The 19,897-nt window shown below is 40.2% G+C and overlaps 1 protein-coding gene across 7 annotated transcripts in view; it reads right to left on the minus strand.

Moving 5' to 3' along the window:
• Positions 1-19,897, minus strand: part of septin9a (septin 9a) — a 73,660-nt gene that overhangs the window by 9,983 nt on the left and 43,780 nt on the right. For 4 of the 7 annotated variants that reach the window (XM_066641683.1, XM_066641686.1, XM_066641684.1 and 1 more), the window contains one exon: positions 1,566-1,769. In XM_066641683.1, the coding sequence (XP_066497780.1) occupies positions 1,566-1,769 (204 nt within the window). Of the gene's footprint in view, positions 1-1,565; positions 1,770-12,999; positions 13,031-17,968; positions 18,470-18,541; positions 18,638-19,897 lie in introns of those variants that run through there. The other 3 variants (XM_066641689.1, XM_066641687.1, XM_066641688.1) reach the window with 3 other exon arrangements.

Genomic DNA, 19,897 nt, shown 5'->3' on the forward strand with positions numbered 1-19,897 from the left:
GTGCGGCGGAAGAATACGCGGTTATGCGGCTCGGGAACGAAGAGGATAGGTGCTAGGATAGGATAAGTGCTTACAGTATGTTATTTACGTACAGTATGTACGTATGTTCCGACTTACGACGTTGATCCTTTCCTACGTTGAGTTGATTTTCGGTGTAAGTCGAGGACCCCCTGTGTGTGTGTGTGTATATATATATATATATATATATATATATGAGCATGAAGATCATATGGGGTTGTGCCCTGTGATGAACTGCTGCCCAGTGTCGTTCCTGCATTATGTTCAATTAATCCTGATGAATCCTAATCAGGATGAAGGAGGTTACAGAAAATAGATTAATAAATTAATTAATACATGCCCCAAGCAAAAAGACCCAGTTGTGGTGAACTATCACTACCACATTCCAGCTATCATCAAACCTTCCTCACTCACCTCTTTATCAATCCATCACAGCAATGTGGAAGAATTCAAAACCTTTAAACAATGCTGTTTATCAGCCACAGGCCTCATTCAGTATCCACAGTACTCATTCGGTTTAACCTACAAAACCTAATTCATAACAGATGCAGCCTTTCCAGTTAATCCTAAGACATTCAACGGTCGAATATCACACATTTTCCAGTACTGTTTTTGTATTTTCCAGAGTCCTAAACACGATCTGAATTTCTGTTGTTCTGTTGTGCTTTAAAAAGGTACGAAACTAGATGAAAGTAGACATTTTCTCTGTTAGAGCCATGAATTACAACAAACTTCTGTCTGACACTCGTACTCTGAGCAAAACCACATTAAAGACACCTCATGTCAGCGAAGGCACCAAAAACTTCGAATTCGCCTCTGGAATTTCAACACTTAATTTACTTTCATTTTTACACACACACACACACACACACAAACACATTGACTGAACGCTGCTGTTTAATTGACCGCTATTTAAACTCCACAGCCCGTGCTTCTTTAAAATGAATCATACGTTGTGGCAGAAAGTATACTGGAAAATTAAAGCTTGGATCACCAGCTCCTCGTTATTTTAAGGATTCTCTCATTAGAAGCCTTTTCATAATTCTCGCCACGTTCTCTAAAAGGGTCTCATCAGGTTAAATTAAATTATAGACATTCTGGAAAACCATAAACGTTTAATTACAAAGGTCACTGCAATGACTACTTTAAACTGCACTTGAGAGTCTCTGAAAAGCAGCAAAAGCTCCATTACCCCTCTATACCAGGCTCCGTATAGCAAATGTAGTCTTAGTTTGTAAATGTGATAAACCTGTATTGTAAATATCAATAGAATATCCTTGTAAAAAACAGCTACACATACAGGAAGTGTAGAGGTGTAACAGTTTCTACTGCGTAACCTTCAAATCGCTCTATCAATGTTCTTATGATCCACAGGGTCATTGTGCCAGACTGTTACCTTTTACAAAAAGTGTAGGTATGATACTGCTTATGTTTGTTATGTACAACTATGTGATATTATTGTACAAGTGGTGACACATTGTTACACACCACAAGAAACAGAAGGTTATTTTTGTAATGCTAGAGTTTAGAGAGCGCCGGTTCCTTACCCACTACCATGATGTTGAGTTCAAAGCCTTGCTTCATGGCCTTTCTCCTCATCTGCTCCAGGATGGCATCGATGCCCACATAGCTGAAGTCCACATTGGGTTTCTCCAGGCACGAGGTCGGGGGTATTTCTGAAATCACCGGCTCAGCCATACTACTGCTGCTGCTGCTGCTGCTGCTACTGTAGCTGGAGATAAACTCTGACCCTGTGGATATAGAGAGAAAAACAGCATGTATTGAGCATCTGGAAGGAAACACACTGCTTAAATTATATGGCAACTGGAGATGGCCAAAAGCATGATGTACTGGAATAGGCTCCAAAACACTGGGCCAGTTTTGGGTTGTGGATCATTTGATTCCAGGCTGTAAAAAGAAGTAGAGGTCTAGTATTTTTACTGCTGAAATACAATGGTGTGAAACATCTCAGTGTCTGTTTATCAGAGAGTTATAAACCTTGTTCACAGAAGAAAGAGGAAAGATGGATATTGGTGTCAACCAATGGTTTTAAAACACATTAAAAAGAGTTAGTATCAATCATAAAATATCTATCCTTGAATCTTATTTTTCTCTTCCTTTTCCCACTTCAACACATCACAACATTATACGCTCACGTGAAAAAAATCTAAAAATATTTAGCCAAACTGGAGGCCACAAAAACTCCAGATAGAACAAGACAGACTCTTCAGCACAAGCTAGCACTGAACAATGTGTGTCCACACAGCTGGGAATCAGACATAATAAACACCAGTCCCTCCTAAGCACAGTTTCTGGCTACCACTGATTTGTGTAAATATCCATACATTTGGACCTTATTATGGAGCCAAAAATGTTCTCATTCATCCACTAATGCATCCATCTCATGCAGCACTAATCTGTCACAAGGGAGTAGGATTGCGTACAGTTAAATAAAAGACAGTACCTACTCAAACCAGAGTAGGTCCACATTACATCATTTTCAGAGCATGCAAAAACATATGAGAGTATGTAGGCATGTCTCCTAGATTCATTTAAACGTATTATGCATGCATGCATAAATGTATTATCATGCATTTCCAAATGTTTCCATTCCAACACACAGAATGCCATTCATATTTGGTATCGGCAAAAATCTAAATGATACCATAACTCAGCATCGCATCTCAAAAACAAGTTTAACAGCATCTAGATGAGTGAGAAATGCCATGAATTCCAGCAACAGCTGACAGCAGCAAAGTCTCTACTCATCTCTATCTCACGGGTGATAAACGTCCCATGGTTCCCACAGCTTCAGCAGCCAGCAGAGGAATGAAGTATTTGATGGTTTAGAATAATCACTTGAAAGCCTTGAGGGGCACTGCTATTTTATAAATATTATTAACTCTATTTTAAAAAGACTCTCGTTGCAAAACTTGATTACTCAATTTTTTTGGAACGAGCCACGATACAAGGCACCAGTCAAAGCCTTATAAAAGCCAAAGTCATTAACATAAATCAGTCTTAAAAACAAAAACAGCCTGTTGTTTTCTAAGGGATAAAGAGAGGTCAGCGAAAAAATGAAGGATATGGACCCTTTAAAACAAGAGCCAATTAACATTGTATAAGTACAGATGCCCTGATAAACCTGAGGAATGTTTTGGAACAGGTTTCACGTTCTAGTGGACACAGCTTCCTGAATGAGCCTAAGTCACAAAGCAAGATTTCACATTTAGCCAGATAACTTTAGCCTATTCAATAAGAGATTAACTTGAGGGTATTTCTATTGGACAATCCTCACTTTGGGATTCAGTTACTCGGCTTACTGGCACCTGTAGCTGCTTTACACGACAGAAGCAAAGTCAGTGAAACGGCTTGTCTTCAATGGCAAAAGGCTGTAAAATAGAAAAAAAACAAAAATCATCCCCAGGCTCGTAACCTGACCCACTGGCAGCTCCAGGCCTGGCTCAAGCTATTCAACTCATTCTCTCGCTCTCTCCTTCTCTGAAACACACACACAGCAGCCAGCAACTGTCAGATTCCTCAACACATTAAAAAAAGCTTTACTGTGTTACAGTAAAAGCCAAGACAATCATCAGCACAGAACATGTTTTTAACTGTTAAAAGGTTTTCTGAAAACTACTGAATGTAACTAAATGAATATTAAGTGTATGTAGTGCTCTTTTTCATATAGACACATCATATATTTCCAAAAGTTTTCTGCCCTACACAGGCAGAGTGTATACGAACTGTACCTGTGTCTAATGCTGTTTGGAAGCCTATAGATGGTTAGTCTTTCTACGCTTTACTGGACTAAACAGATCATAACTCAGACCAACTGTAAGACACAGGCTCTAAAAGGACACTCAGAAGCCCCCCACTGATCTTTGTCAATGAAGAAATGAAAATGGTGGGCTCAATTGTGACAGAGTTGAGGGCTGACATCTCAACAAAGGTATATCTGTGGCTTTTGGCTTTATCCCCAAGGCTGAGCTATAAACAGCTGTTCCTTGGGCATTTATAATGGTCAAAACTGTAACAGCTTTATGCTGAATATTTCAGACTGTACTCATGTACTAGTGAATGTAGCTTGCAAAATTTATATCTTGTATCAGAATGAAAAATTCAGTGTGGAGTTACTCCTCCCATACTTTGACTGGTCATACAGCCACAAACGGAAAAACCCAAATTCTTTACGCTGCGGTGACATCCAGTTAGCTCCCTGCACTCCGAATGTGTTTGAACTCATAGAAAAGATGTTGGAGGCTTACAGAATCTCCATATTTTAACAAAAACACCCTCTTTCCTGAAATTAGTCACAGTCAGAAAGCTGCATGAACAGCCATTCATTCTTTCCCCACCACACTGCTTTGTTTTCACTGCTGCCCACAAGATGACACACCTAGCTTCCACCTCACGGGCCAGAAACCCACTTCCTCACTTCCCTGATCCCTTCCAGACCTGGGAAAAAAATGCTCCACACCTCCTCCTCCATTTCCTTTCAATCATGTCAAGGCCACATGCACATTCATGTCTAATTCCCACAGACACACAAATCCAGTCCTTGACAACTTCTGATAGTGATATATGCAAAAGAATTCAGAGTAGGATCACGAGGACTGAGAAGTTACAGACCAGAACTGGTCCAGTTTGGTTGGTGATTCTTTCATTTGGCAGATACTGCCAAATCAACTTGTGTTTTAAACACCATCAGGACAAAGCTCCCTGCAAGGTTCCTCATTGAGGAAGCAAAGCAAATATACACATCACATCTAAGTCGATATGACACTTAAGAGTACACAGAGTGCTAGAAACTTGCTGAACAAAGTGGCATATTGGCTATGGGTTCTCATTACCAATATTTTAAGATGATTAGATACTTTTCAATGAAAAAGTGTGCAGAGAAAATATAATGGGACTAGGGATGGGTGGTATCCACATTTTTCAGACCTTAACACCGTCTCAAAATCTTATCACGGCAAACGGTATTACCGTGGGGAGGGGGTGCTCTGTGTTGACAATAAAAGCCATTTTCTGGGAGAGCAAATTTCAGCAACTGGTGCTGAAGGAATAGAAAAGTTCGAAAATAAGACTTTGTACACTGTTAAGAAGCACAGCTGACGCAGCAGATTTTTCAGCGAATTGAGGCTCAAACCACACATATTTAGAGGATAAAGCCATATACCTGTGAGCACAAAGTCAAGTGAAGGATTGTCTGAGAATTATATTTGTTTACAGCTTAATTCCTTTCTCTTTTAACCCAAACTCAGCGCTAAATTTACGACTGCGGTGGGCTACTGGGCTTGTGATTTTCCCCTCACCCGTTTTCAGACCGTGACATCAGCAGTCATTGAGCTCCCACAGCGCCCCCTCCCTGTGGCTCTCTTAAACGCACATGAACATTTTAACCCACTTTTAAAAAGACACAGAACCGAAATCTAACACACCACAAAGACGTCATAAATACCACCCTCATTTTAAGATACCGTCCGCATTTTAAAACACCGTAGTATACGGTATTATCGTTACATGAGACCATAGATTTCAGCCTGAAATCTAATTGAGCTTGGGTTTTACAATGGGTTGAAGTTAAATTTTAAAGAAACAGAAACAGACCCAAAAGGCCAGCCCAGGCACATCTTTTCTGGTTTAGTCACCTTTCTCTGAAATATGCCAACTTCATTATCTGAGCACTGGGAGGTTGGGCATAAATCTGCTGAACAACTCCAATAGACTGGACAGAGAAGAAACGGGCATTGAGGGCATGACCATTATAAACTACTTTTAGACAGATATATGTGCAGCATGTAATGAATGCACCTCCACACCCTCAAAGCTCAGACTAAATGAATGTGGTTACCACCGTGATGCTATAATGCGGTTAAACAATTTTTTCCATAAATCATTACGATAGAAATTAAAACCTAAAAGCTGTATAAAAATGTATAAACAGTGTATTTCTGTAATAAATATTTTATACATGTATGTAAAAACGCACAAAATACCAATCCACCAATTAATAAATAAATTCCTTTATTTCCTTTCTTTTTTTGCAACAGTCATCATTTGAAATGGATTTCTTGTGTGGTGCCACAAAACAACAAAAGCCATGCCACCCTTTGACTTAATGTTGTATAATCCCTCTGCTGCTCTACACAGGGTTTCTCTAATAGACACTCAGGAGACTTTCCAGGAAAAAACAGCAATAAATTCTACAATGAAGAAGTTTTCTGGAGCTAAAAGCCTCATGAAAGGACAGTGGTCCTGACAAAAACTGTAAAAGCTTGGCAAACAAAAACAGCATTTTATTCCACTGACTGTGCCCCATGGTAATGTGTCCAGTCCCTGAGGTTCTGAAAGGGCTCAGTTATGTGATAAGCACTTTATAAACACCTCTGTGCACAGGTCAGCTATAAGCATAAATCTGTTTTTTGTTCCAAAACACTGCTGCTGTAACGCTAATATACTTCAAAAGATAAATATATATATATATATATATATATATATATATATATATATATATATATATATATATATATATATATAAATTCCTGGCCGAAGCAGACACCCCCTCGTTCTTACCTTTTGGAGAAACTTCAGTGTCTAATGGAATAAAACTATCATTATTCTTCATGACGGCACTGAAAGCTCTTGAACCGCTTGACACAGTGCAGAGGAAAATTTCAGCCTTTCTGTCTGCAGCCTCAACACACGGTTTCCCTTCCATCTGCAAGCGAGAATGACGTGTTTCCTCCGTGACGAGGCACAGTAAACTGACCTCATGACCTGTCCTTCAGCCTCGGGGACCAGGCATGAGTTCAGTTCTTTGGGGAATTAGGGAATTTTTAGGAGCTGTTCTCAGCACAGTGTTATACATTTACAGCACCTTTAGCCTGGTCATTACAGGCTGAGGGGCTACACCAGCTGGGAAACATCAACACCTTATTATCAACTGGAAACAACTCCAAATGAGCAGCACAATAAACTGGAACATCTGTGAAAAGGAAGGATGACCTACAAAATCATCCTTTACCTAACCGGAGCTTCATAACTTAGAGCTGCAACTCTTAATCAACAGTTAATAATTATTCACCCACATTCATAGCAGAAAAATAATGAGACGATTTATTTTTAATAGGCATCATAAACATTGATGAAAATCAATTATATCAATAACAACTACAATTTATTTATTATGAAGTACAATCGGTATACACGTTTTTCCTCAGTAATTAAAAGGAAAAAGTTTGACCGTCTAAAAACCCTGACCAGCTCAAAACAAAGCTGCACTGCCACCAAAGGCCAGGAAACTTTAAGAGAATGACTGCACACAGCCCTTAGTCTGACTCCTGTCACTTCCCACTTCCACTAAAGAGTGTTATGACAGGAAGTGTGCGGACTGACAGGGTGAGGGCTTCAGGAGATAACGACCAGGCTGGTTGGGTCAGCCGCAGCCGAGAAAAACACCCGCAGGATGAGCCGAGAAGAGAGCACTGCGGGCGTCTGAATTCCTGGACTGGAGAAGCTCTGAAAACCAGAGGTTTGTTTTGAGACGCCACGGCAGCCATACAAATGCTTTTCAGTTAGCAGAACCATATGGTGCAAGCTTGAGTTTATCAGAACCGTCATCCATCCTTTCAATTTGCTTCAGCACAGTGCAGCACTTATTCTTCCCATGAAGCCAGCTCCACGTTGCTATTAGACTTTCTTACTTATTTGAGGACTTGTATATTTTTCAATCTGCTGTGCATCGATTAAGAGAGTCGGAGTGCTTTTTTTATGGTTTCAAAAGGAAGCAAACAAAAGGTTTCCATAAGAAACTCCAGGGCTGGACAAAATTAGTCTTCCTTCTCTGCTTTCAATTAGATAAAAAAAACATGGCTGTTTGTGAATAGCCAAGAGCATTTTTCCTGAAACCAAGACTCCAGCAACTCCAGTAAAGCAGAAAAAAAGAGCTGCAACCTCTAAATGATTCAGTAAAATACATAATCTTGACAATATTATAGGGAAAGTATAGTAAATGCATGGAGGTGGTGATAAAGCCAGCATTGATATGTTTGTGATATGAATATAATGTAGTTACTAGAGTTGGAAGATAACTTTTTGGGTCACACACACACACCTTTGTTTTTTATTTTAGTCCAAAATGATCCAAGAATAAAGTCACTTCCTGTGCTGAGAGGCCCTGGAAGTTCCAAGTGGTTCCACCGCTGTTCTGAAAGATACACTCTGCTTAAGCATTTTTTTGGGCTGCAAATATTGTTTCTGAGAATACATCATTTCAATATTATTATTCTTGCTACAATAAGAATATTTTGTATGGATATAGGCTGCCCAGCCCACCGCTGTAGGTTACACGGTATAAAAATGTGGAGATATAAATTTCAGCTGACATCGCCCCATCCCGGCGTGATGTGTGGGGGAAGATTCTGAAGAATACTGTGCTGAGAGTCGGGAATGCAGGTCCTAAAGATACAAATTTTCCTCTGGGGATAGATTCTCTTCAATCCCAAGTCCAGAACATCTGCTAAAACTGTTTTTAAAACTGCTCAGAACCATGTTTGCTATTTCGCAACACAGAACTAACTAACCCTCCCAGTACTGGCCTTCACTACACCACAGACAAAGGCGAAGTTAACATCTGCATAGTCTTGGCCACAGATGCTTCGCCCACAAGTTGATAGCGAACCTGATCCTTTCAGTAGCACTGATCCTTTTGCGTGTCAATCAAACTTCTTATCCTGCAGTAGTAGGTGGTTCTTGGCCACGTTAAGTGCCAAAAAGGACCAGACCTTCAGAGAAAGTCTGGTAATGTGAGACCAACATCTGCCTTGAGCTAAGCGCATCCTGACGTATCACAGCTCCCAGTATTAATATATATATACACAAATACAAATGTAAAAACCTCAGTCCAGCCATCAGCCATGTTTTGTTACTCTTTCACCAATGCGTCTAATACCTGGCCAGCCTTAAACACAATATATACACAACTTACATATGCACAATAAGGCGCAACATACATCATGCAGCCCTGGGTCAGCTTTATCTGACTTTCAGACTATTTCTATAGTGATAGATAACCGGATACTGGGAAATGCTTAAGCCATATGCAGCATATCAAACTCCATAACGAGATTTCCAAGTGGCATTTCTACAAGCGCCATTCCCGCAGTCCTGGGACTGATCACAAAGACATTTTTATGGCTTAAGAACATCTGCACTTCTCAACATTCTGCAAAGCAGCAGCAAAAAAGCATTTATTTCACCTTCAAAAAAAGGGAGTAAACTATTAAACCTGCACATTTAGGGAATAACTTTTTCTAATAAATAAAAAGGCCTTACAATAAATTTTGATAACTGATAACACGGGATATAAATTTGCTATGGACAAAAAGAACACAGCTCCTACACATTCAAACAGCTCTACTGACAATTATTTATCTGACATATGGCATCCCAAACACCAGCAGAAACTCTACACTGTTACATATGAAAATAATAATAATTCAATATGTGAGGTAATGCATATCCATCTATAGCAGTTAGTTTCTTTGAATGGATGTCCAAGAATTTGTCTGGTGTCATGTGGCAGCAGTGTGAAGGCAAATCATTTTAGCCAACAGCAATACAACACTATAATAAATTGTACTAAAAAAACATTTTACTATAAAAGACAACCAAAGTGACCTCAGCAGAAGTTGTAAATTCCTCAAACCAAAGTCAGCACATTATCTTCATTCCATCTCAATTTCCTGAGAAGGAAACGTCTCTGCATTTATCAAAAAGCTGCAATGAGGCATCCCCTGGCATTCCTGGCATATTAGCTAACGTCCACTTGAAATATTTTAGCTGTAGTATTTTTCTGAAGCCATCAAAGCACACAAGAGCTCTTAAAGGATCTGGAATTTGACCTTGATTTAAGACCTCCGCGTTTGATGACTGAGAAGACAAAAGATGCCTCCAGGGGCTGTGCAGCTAGAAAACTAGTGATCGGTGTTGTCATCAGGGCTGGGAAAAGACATCCAAATATCAAATATTTCATTGAAATTACTGTATTATTCTTCAGGAAGGCAACACATTTGTAACTGAAGGTCATTTTGTATGTGTAAAATCAACAAGTGGGTTTTCATCGCACGGTGTTCAAATTGTACCACCTCTAACTGGAGATCAGAGAGGTTTGTCTATAACAGGATTTAACATTAAAATATATCAGAAAATATTGATATAACATTCACGCACAGCAGTCTCTGTTCGCAAGAGGTCAGTACAGAATAGCCAGATGACTTAATGAATATAGGAAAGCTACAATAACGTGATTAAAAACTCTGTACCAAATGATCAGAATGTTTTTATGACGTGTGTATAACCATGTTTAATGTGAGTTCAAATTATGTTTAAGGACAAAGGTGTATTTTCCTTAAATACATTCATAAATAAAATAAAGGTAGACAGTAAACCCAGTTCAGTGAAAATTCTTGATCTCAGTGTGTAATGAAATATCCAGGCCTTTCTGAACCATACAGAGGTATTTGTAGATGTACTTGTTAACTCGACCCCTGTGTTTCCAAGACATTAACAACTGTTGACAGCCCTCAAGCTCAGAACTTCACAAAAAGCAAACTATTTAAAAAGTTGTGGTTTATTCCTATACTTTTTAAAATACTAAACAAAGAACACAAGGTTACAGCTGTTCCCAACTGATACAATGGCATCGATTCCCTTCAATGACCAACATTCCTAAAAGCAACTATCAACACACCTTAGCTCCTCGCACATTGCTTTATGTGCAGGTAAAATTAATAAAACCTCTGTAAAATGACATATTAGACTATGTCTCATATATATAAGACATATACTAAGTCTCTAAAACTATAGGTAAAAAATGTATGAAAAAACAGACAGAAGAAAACATGTTTGAAATGAAGTGCTGAATAGAACCCTCTTCTGGAGCAGGGCCTAAATGTGAGAGTTCCAAGAACAAGCCAGTTCCGAGAGGTGTTTCTCACTTAAAAAAACAAACTCTTAACAGCAGTGCAATACCTAAGCCACCAAAACTGTCTCCTTTACAGACAGGGGATATCAAAACTTCAACAACCCACAGGTTTCTTTACACGATTTTCCAACTCAACGCTATCACATCTAAGTTATCAATTTTAAATCTGTGTGAAATTTCAAGATTTCTCTGAACAAAGTATTGCATAGAATCATTAGATTTAAAGCTGTAGTGAGGCATTGTAACAGCAATGAAAAACATGCTCTGTTTTCACACACAGGACAGGTGTTTATGAGGCCAGGAGTGCAGCCAAACACAGACAGAGAGAGACACTTAAACACACACACACACACACACACACACAGACACACACACACACACACACACACACTTTCCTGCCAAACTGTACAGGCTTCAGTCCTGAAGAACTGTGCAGAATTCTTTAGAGCTGAGAAAGAGGCGTTCACACACACACACACTTCCGTGCCAGTTGTTGCCTTAAGAACATTTAATCTTAATTGAAAATATTTATCATTTAAATTATTGAGTTTAACTGAGTTATCCAGTGCCTAACATCTTAGTTTCCAGGCAGAGGTTTTCTTGAAGAATCAATGAGGGATAACACCCACAGGAGCCTGAAAAGCACAGCCATTTACTCAGTGACCTGTTCAGCGTTAGTTACAGAGTGACCTCAGGATTTATTTCTGTAACCCTCACCATGACATCATCACTCACCCACGACACGCTAAGATCAGAGAGAACAGCTACACTACTGCAGCTGCCCAAAGGAATACTGGGAATCTGGGATTTACCTCCTGGAAGCTCTTCCAAAGTCGTCATTCGGAGATATGAATCAAATTTAGTGCATTTTAGAAGGAAATTCTACTGATTCCTCTCGATTTCCTGCATTTCTCAATGTTGGAGAAGTAAACAAAGCCATCCTGCCTGTTGTGAGATGAAATGGTTCACTGTAGAGAAACCTACACTCTATTTACAGCTGTGGACATAACAATCAGGGGTCTCAATGTCTACAATACAAATATAGGCAATTTATTTACTGTCCACAAACACCAGTGAGGTTTTTATTAGTACTGTTGATACCGATAACGCAGTCACAAATCCTGAAGATAAATCTCTCATTGGAAATATGTTTCCTTGTGTGCGTGTCTCCAGCAGGATTTGAATTTACAAATACATTTCACCCCAGACTGCTATTTGGATCAGAGCAGCCAATCAGAAGAGGGCTCATTTGCTTATATCAGTCTAAAAGGCACTGTAAACAAAACCTCCCGTCTAATTTAAAGGCACAAAGAGAGGTTGAAAACTGTTATATAAAAGCGGTTTAAAACTCGGGCATTAAAAGGCAAACAAAAGTAATTAATGGAGGTCAGTGGTGAAAATAAATGAAGGACATGAGCCCTGTATAAAAACTAAACACTAAGAAGGGAAGAGGAGAAGGGGTAAAATGGTGAAATTACAGATATCAAAAGAGCGACTGAAAAAAGGAGAAACCCCCCGTAACCTGCAAACATTAATTACAAGGCCCAGAGAGGAGGTGCAGACAGGGGAAAAATCCCCCCCCCCCAACCACACACATCCACTAACACAGCCATGCCACACCTCCTCCTCTTCTTTACAGTCATGCAGCACTCATGTTAAAGTGAATGCGAGCTGTACTCTTCAGCTGGACTTACAAAAATGATCTGCGAATAATATGCACACGTGCAAATGCATTGCTGAAGATAAACATCCACGAACTGCACGAAAATAAAAACAAGACAAATCTGACTGTGAAGAAGAGTTAGGGGACTGCACACTGTAACACTAACTGCATCTGAAGCGCATGGGTGTTTTAAAGTGTCACAGAAGCAGACACTAAACCGAGCAAGAGCTAGAGAGCTGGAGGAGGACAGACGAGTGGTAAAGGAGAAAAGAGACTGAAGCCTGGAGGAGAAAAAAGTCAAAAACAAAGAGAGAAAGTGCAGACTCACCCTGCCGCTCAGGCTGAAACCTCCTGTGTGAAACACAGCTGGAGCCACTGAGCCTCACTCAGGCTCCGCCCACCAGCCCAGTCACATGACTCTCACACAGAGGCCAAGCCCACTACAGCTACACAGGGGTGTGTATGACAGCGCAAATGAAAGGAAGAGAGATGCAGAGAGTGTAAGACAAAAAGGAGAGAAAGACATTATTAAAAGACAGTGAGAGACAAACAGAGCCAGGAAAAAAAGAAAGTGGGTGTGTGAGAAGAGCAAGAGACAGAGCTGGTCTCCAGACTGGATGGATGATCTGCTGGCATTCTCTCAAACAGATTTTCTGACCCTCATCTCTTAAAATACTACACTCTGTATGTTTTCATTGTTGGAACACAACCTGTGAAGTGGGACTCTAACAGAAAAGCATTTTCTCCAAATCATTCTGGATCATTTCTTTGGTTCCTTATGAAATCTGAGAATCTGTCCAAAGATAAAAACAGCAATTCAGGATGGAGGAGTTACATTTTGCTCCCCAGATTCTGCTTGTCTTATGTAGTCCTTCTGAACAGCAGGTTTAAGAGTGACTGCAAACAAGATAAATGCTTTGAATGACTCAGGAATCCACTGAACTGGACACACTCTATACCCCCCCCCCCTACTGCGGCTTGTTTCCGTCAGTTTACAGCTGCTAAAGCTTTTCCAGCTGTGTCCCTCAGGAGTTTAGAGGAGGAATGAGAAACACAGTACAGACAAACACAACTATTTCTTTCAATGTAATATTAACTAAATTCTGCAAAAGACTTCAGGCCCGAAGAGATAATTTTCACAAAACCATGAAGCAGAAGTTAATAATAAAGAGACAAGCAGACAGTGAGAAAGAGAGAGTGTAGAGAACACTTGAATAGAGAAATACTGTGATTTATTCCTTCTTGAGTTTAATGCAAACCATTAGTCTTACGGGTCTTGTTTTACAGTGGACTAGATGGTGCTGCTTGTGTGTGTGTGTGTGTGTGTGTGTGTGTGTGTAAAAAAACACAAGTGCGTGTTCAATTAAATGTGTGCGCGCGCAGTGGTCGTCTTAGGTTCCACTGTTAAACAATGCCCCTCTGTAACAGTGCATAAATAACGTACTAGCATCCAAGCTAGCAAACGCGCACATAGAGAATTAGTGGAGACGGCTCTGGAGACCACAGCCCAGAAATCTGATCCATGACACACCCACAGCACAACTCAGATCTCCTAAAAGGGAAAAAAAAACAAAGAAAACAGAAAAACAAAGCAAATGTTGTCAATTTCATCCAAGAAAAATTAGGTCCAGCAGCAGCCTGGAGAATAGCACTGGCGCCTTGAAAAACTACGTGAAAATCTTAGTTGTAGAGGGTTCAGACAAGTTTCACTGATGCAAAGCACTGAAAAGTGCCCCTTGTGAAACATTTTGTTAAACACGAGTTTTAAAAACATCGATTGATTGTTTTATAAGGTCCTTTCCACAAGCATTAATAAACCAGTCAATCACCCCATTCATGTTTTAGTTACTTTCTTTCTTTCAAACAGTGAAACAGTGTACCGTAATCATGATTTTGAATTTTCAAAATTGCTTCCAAGAAGCAGAAGACGACCTCCTTAAGTTCATGTATATTAATGTAAAGCAGGAAAGTTCTGATGGGACTTTCCCACATCATCAGTTGTTTGGCAAGATACACACACACACACACACAATGATGCCTCTCTCTGGGACTAAAAACTGACGTGTCCCAGCAGGCCTCCAGCTGTGTTCGAAATGTATCTCCTCACTCCTCACAGCTTATCAAATATCAAACAGTAAAAACATTAAAAAACAAAACTCTGTTCATCTCCACCGTCTCCATGACAACGCCTGCAAAATGACCCCCAGCTTTGAGCCAGCGCTAATTTGCCCCGATCAAAATGTCGCCTGTGCTAGCAGGGAACACACCCACACCCTGAGGGACTACATCTTTATTTAAGCTGCAGCCCAGGCCAGATTTATTGCTAAAATATATAATACAAAATTCATAATTAAAACTACAATACACCATGACCCTGAAATGGACAAGCGGTAATGATGATGATGATGATGAAGCTACAAAATAGAGAATAATGAGTTCGTGGGTGCAAGTGGCTGAGATGAGTTTCCTTTGCAGGGTGTCTGGACTCTTCCTCTCCGGACGACCAGGAGAGCCGCTGCTCCTCCACGTCGAGAGGAGGCAGTTGAGGTCTCCTGGACGCCTTATGGGTGTCTCTGACTGCTTCCCCTGCAACCCAGATAAGCGGTGGATGATGGATGGACGGACGGATAAACTACAATAGCAATGCCTTTCAGGGCATCCTTGACTCAATTCTAAAAGCCAAAATATCATGTCACTATACTGATATTCTCTCCTAGCCCTGAAAACTGCAGTGTTTAAGCATTGTCAGTTCAAGCAGGCAGCTGTGGTCAGTTCCTGCAGAGTCACTGTGATGCTGCAAGTGAAAGGCCATTCTGTCAGAGAGAGAGCGGCTGAGAGACTCGAAGAGGACGCTGTGCTCTTCCTTGTGAAACACAGGGCTGCCTTTGTTCCTCTGCCGCAGAGAGGCTGATTAGGAGGCACATGAGCGCAGGCCGGAGGATAATTCAGTCTGAAATCCCACAGAATTGGTCTGCTTTTCGTCTCTGACAGTTTCATCCACAGCAGAAGCAGCTGGGCTTTATAACACTCCAGTGTCACATCACGTTTTGGGAAGAAAATGAGACGTTAACAGGACAGTTGGACAAAACCCATCAGCGTTTACACCTGTGTCTCGTTCATCCAACAACTGTCAGCATTTTTGCTTTTTAGATGCAAAGCACCACATGGAACTCACTCACACAGAAAAGAGGTGTTATTGTGCTTTGCATCAATGACACACTGTGTGCTTATTTGTATAGATATGTCAGAGAGTTTTATACTCAGCATTATACAACGTTCAATAGGAAATCTTAAGGTAACACTGCAGACTTTGTTAAAAACACCACCGCTACTAACAAATTAAAAGCAATGAGCTTAACCTACAGGGTGTAATCACTTTTTTGAAACTGCAACCTCAACAACAAACAGTAATACTGTTACTAACAAAATTGTCCAGAATTCCCTGAAATGGACGGAAACGTGATGCTCAAATGAGACTGCACTGTGCTAAACCAGTGGGTTTAATAATTATTAATTTAGTAATTGTTATTTAAATTAACATCAAAGAGCAGCAATCTGCAGATAAACACCTTGGCCCATAATCTACAAAGGACTAACTGGCACTTTAAAAGTTACATAAAAAGAGAAGAAAAATAGCAGCAAAATGAAGAGCAGGGCCCTACCCATCAATTCAAGCCAAAATCCACTGACTCACTCACTCCTGTGACCTCAGCCTCGGCCCACTCGCTGGGAGGAGAGCAGAAAGTGGACCTTGAATCAATAGGACGCATTTAGAAGTGCTGACCACAGAGAAATGGGGAAAAAAATCAAAAATATGCATATACTGGAGCACAATCACACACACACACACACACACACACACACACACACACACACACACTATTGTCCAACTAGGAAAACTGTTTCTATTTATATGAAGTGAAGTTAACTACAACTAAACCACTCTCACCATCATCATATTAAAGCCTAGGGAGTGGATAAGGGATCTGTGTGTGTGTGTGTGGGGGGGGGGGGGGGGGTGGAGTTGGTATTAAGGACAGAAACTTGCCCACACAAACCTCATGAGTTACACAAAATAATTTCCCTACTTCATATGGTCTTAAAATGAGTCCCAAGAAACTCACAATGTAGCACAAGCTGCATCAGCATTCTGAAAACTGCAGCTAGGTGGCACTGTACTTCACCAAATTTTCAACACCAAACTTAACCATAAAATAATCTATGACAGTTCAAGGAATCTATTGTCGGAATGGACTGGATACGTCTTGGGTTGCCTTCGTAGAGTTGTTACACAAAAGCTGCTTCTCAGTCACTTACACACTGTACATTCAAACAACGATAATCTTCAATGCATTACAAACCTCTAGTGCTGCAGCATCTCACTTACTACAGCCGACTTCTCAAATGATATTAAACAGCCTCTAATGGACTGTGCGTCACTAGTGACACAGTTAACTTAAATTTCTTTGGCCAAAGACTAAAAACGTTCCCTTACCTTTGGTGATTTATGGCAGCTGTGTAGAGAAATGAGGGACTTAAACCTCTACAGCAACTTAAGAATGCATGTTCAGGACGTCTTTTGTGTTTTATTCAATCACTTACAGCCTAGATTGAAAATACATCAGGAGTTTGGACTGGACTTGCCCACATTCCATATCCAGACCTCTGGGAAAAAGGCATATCACTGTATTACATGCTTATAAGAATAAAACAGTAAATATGAATGAATCCCACACCGTCTCTCCTAGCTTCCCAGGCCCTAAAGTATAAACACATGTTTTATGTGCTGTATGTTTTACTTTCCACTTCATGGCAATATGCTTTAACACCTTAGTGTCTGTAACTTGAGTTCTTCTGATTGGTTGATATCATTTATTACTTATACCATTTTGTTTTGGTTACATAGAATTTCTAACAGCACAAGAGAATACTGACTCCAGTCCTGGAGGGCCAGTATCCAGCAAGTTTGGTGATTGCTCTGCTAAAACACACCCCTTAAACCTGGCAATTAACAGATGAGTTGACTCAGGTATGTGTGAGCAGAGGTATAACCAACATTTGCTGGATACCAGCCCTCCACTGGACTGGAGTTGGGCACCCCTGATGTACACTAAATGGTTATGAATAATTTGGTTTATATCGTGAGCAATTCATATTTCAAAACAGTGAAAAATACTCTTTAAACTCAACTAAGAATTAGTAAACAAAACGTTGTCTTTAAATACCCAAAATAATAGTACGCTATTATATAGCATATATTCTTAACCTGCTGCATTAGGAAGGAAACCAGAATCTACCTGTCAAACAGTGACCCCCTCTGGAACACATGAGAACTGCATGATCTGAGGTGGGTGGAGGGGTGAAGAGGTGGACGGTTTGGACAAACAGCTGGAGGGGCCCCTAACACCAGCAGTGAGTAGTAACTAGTTACAGCTCCTGAAGTACCTGTACTTTAGCAAACTTCATATATTTGAGTATTTTGAAATTCAAAATTCTACTCAAAAGTGTATTAAACAGAAAAGTCGTCTACTCTGGGCTTAAATTTAGGCCATAAACCTTCACTTACTGATCACTTTCACTGTGCTGTATTGGGTGTATTTCTTCGTGATTGGTCAGACCACTGAGGTTTATCAAAACTGAAGCGTAACACACATCAGTATGAGCGCTGATAAACGCTGAGTGAGTAAGAAGTTCCTCTGCAGTTCTCAAGTTACACAGTACATCAAATTATTTATTTATTTAATTGTATTTGGAGCTGCGCTTTCTGCATTTCAACTTCGCCTGTGTTTTGTTTGACCACTCTCACTGGATTAAAAATTGTACCCAAATTATATTTTAACTGGAGTGTGTTTTAAAGATATTCCACCTACCTCCACTAGCTGGATACACACAAGGTTAAGTCATCATATTTTTTTTTTAACAAAGTGAGAGCATAAAAAAGGAAGGCGCACTCTTGAGTTTTGTCGCTCTCATGCAAATACAAACACACCTTGTCCGCACTGGCCTATAAAGTACTTCAGTATAAACAATAGTAGCAAAGACTGGCATCCTGTATTTATGACTTCCCTTTACACGAACAAACTGTTCCTCACCGCTTCCCCCTTTTTACTGAGCTCAGAAGTTAACACCCACCTTAAACACTTCTTAAAGCAATAGTTCAGCAAACAAATAACCACCCCCCCTTATCCCCAGATGTCTGATGTTCCTATCCAGTGCTAGGTCATTTCCTAAAGGCCTTTATAGCTCTTCTCTACAGTTTCCAGTGCTCTATCTGATTGGGGTTTGGATGCCACTGGCGTTTCTCCAAAACACACAGAACCTCAGTAATTTATCATTTAAACAACACCCCCTCTCCCCTCCATGTGACAAGCACAAGCTCCACTCCTTGAGCCTCGATATCAAAAGCTCTTTATTTCTGAAAGAAAAACAAAACAAGTGTGGCCTGAGGGAATCTCCATAATCACCATTAAGCAAAAACGCACAACCACAAACCGATATAACACTACTGCTCTGACCCTGTCTTTGGAAATGTGTTCAGCTCATTTACTCAAGTGAAATACAAACGAAGTGGCACGGCAATAATATAACAATCACAGGACTTGAAGACTTGTTAACAATACACAACTCGTCTGATGACACAGTGGTGCTATCCAGAGAACTTTTTTTAAAATCTAAAATCTAAAAACTAATAATCCTTAAAAACACAGTACTGATAACATATTGCCCACCCCTGCTGGAAAGCTCTAGAGGCTCTGAATGGAATCAGTGAGTCAGGACAATGTGTGTGTCCTAAGCACACAGAAAAATGGACAAAAGCTCAGTTTTCTCAGAGTTCAGGAATGCACTCCTACTCCACTGACCCATCCAGCGCAGGTCAGCCGCAAAACACACACACATCTGGAGCGCTCAGAAAATAGATGAACATTACATGACAACAAGCCCCCCCCTTGACCCCCCACCCCTACGTGCAAAACACTTTATCATGCAGAATGAGTTCACTCTCAAAGGTGTGTTCACTATTCCCACTTAACAAATAAACAAAACGTCATTCGATCAGGACTGCTCAAACCATCGCATGTAACTGATTCACACTACATTCAGATATAAGTGTAGTATCTGACCCTGTTTCAATAGAGACGCTGGTGGTCACGGTTAGCGTGATATAGGTAAGGTACAGAAAACCTGGACAAGACAGAGAGTCTAACTAATATTATTTTATAATGAGT

The sequence above is a fragment of the Hoplias malabaricus genome, chromosome 13 (assembly GCF_029633855.1).
Source record: "Hoplias malabaricus isolate fHopMal1 chromosome 13, fHopMal1.hap1, whole genome shotgun sequence".
In the NCBI taxonomy this organism is placed as follows: domain Eukaryota; kingdom Metazoa; phylum Chordata; class Actinopteri; order Characiformes; family Erythrinidae; genus Hoplias; species Hoplias malabaricus.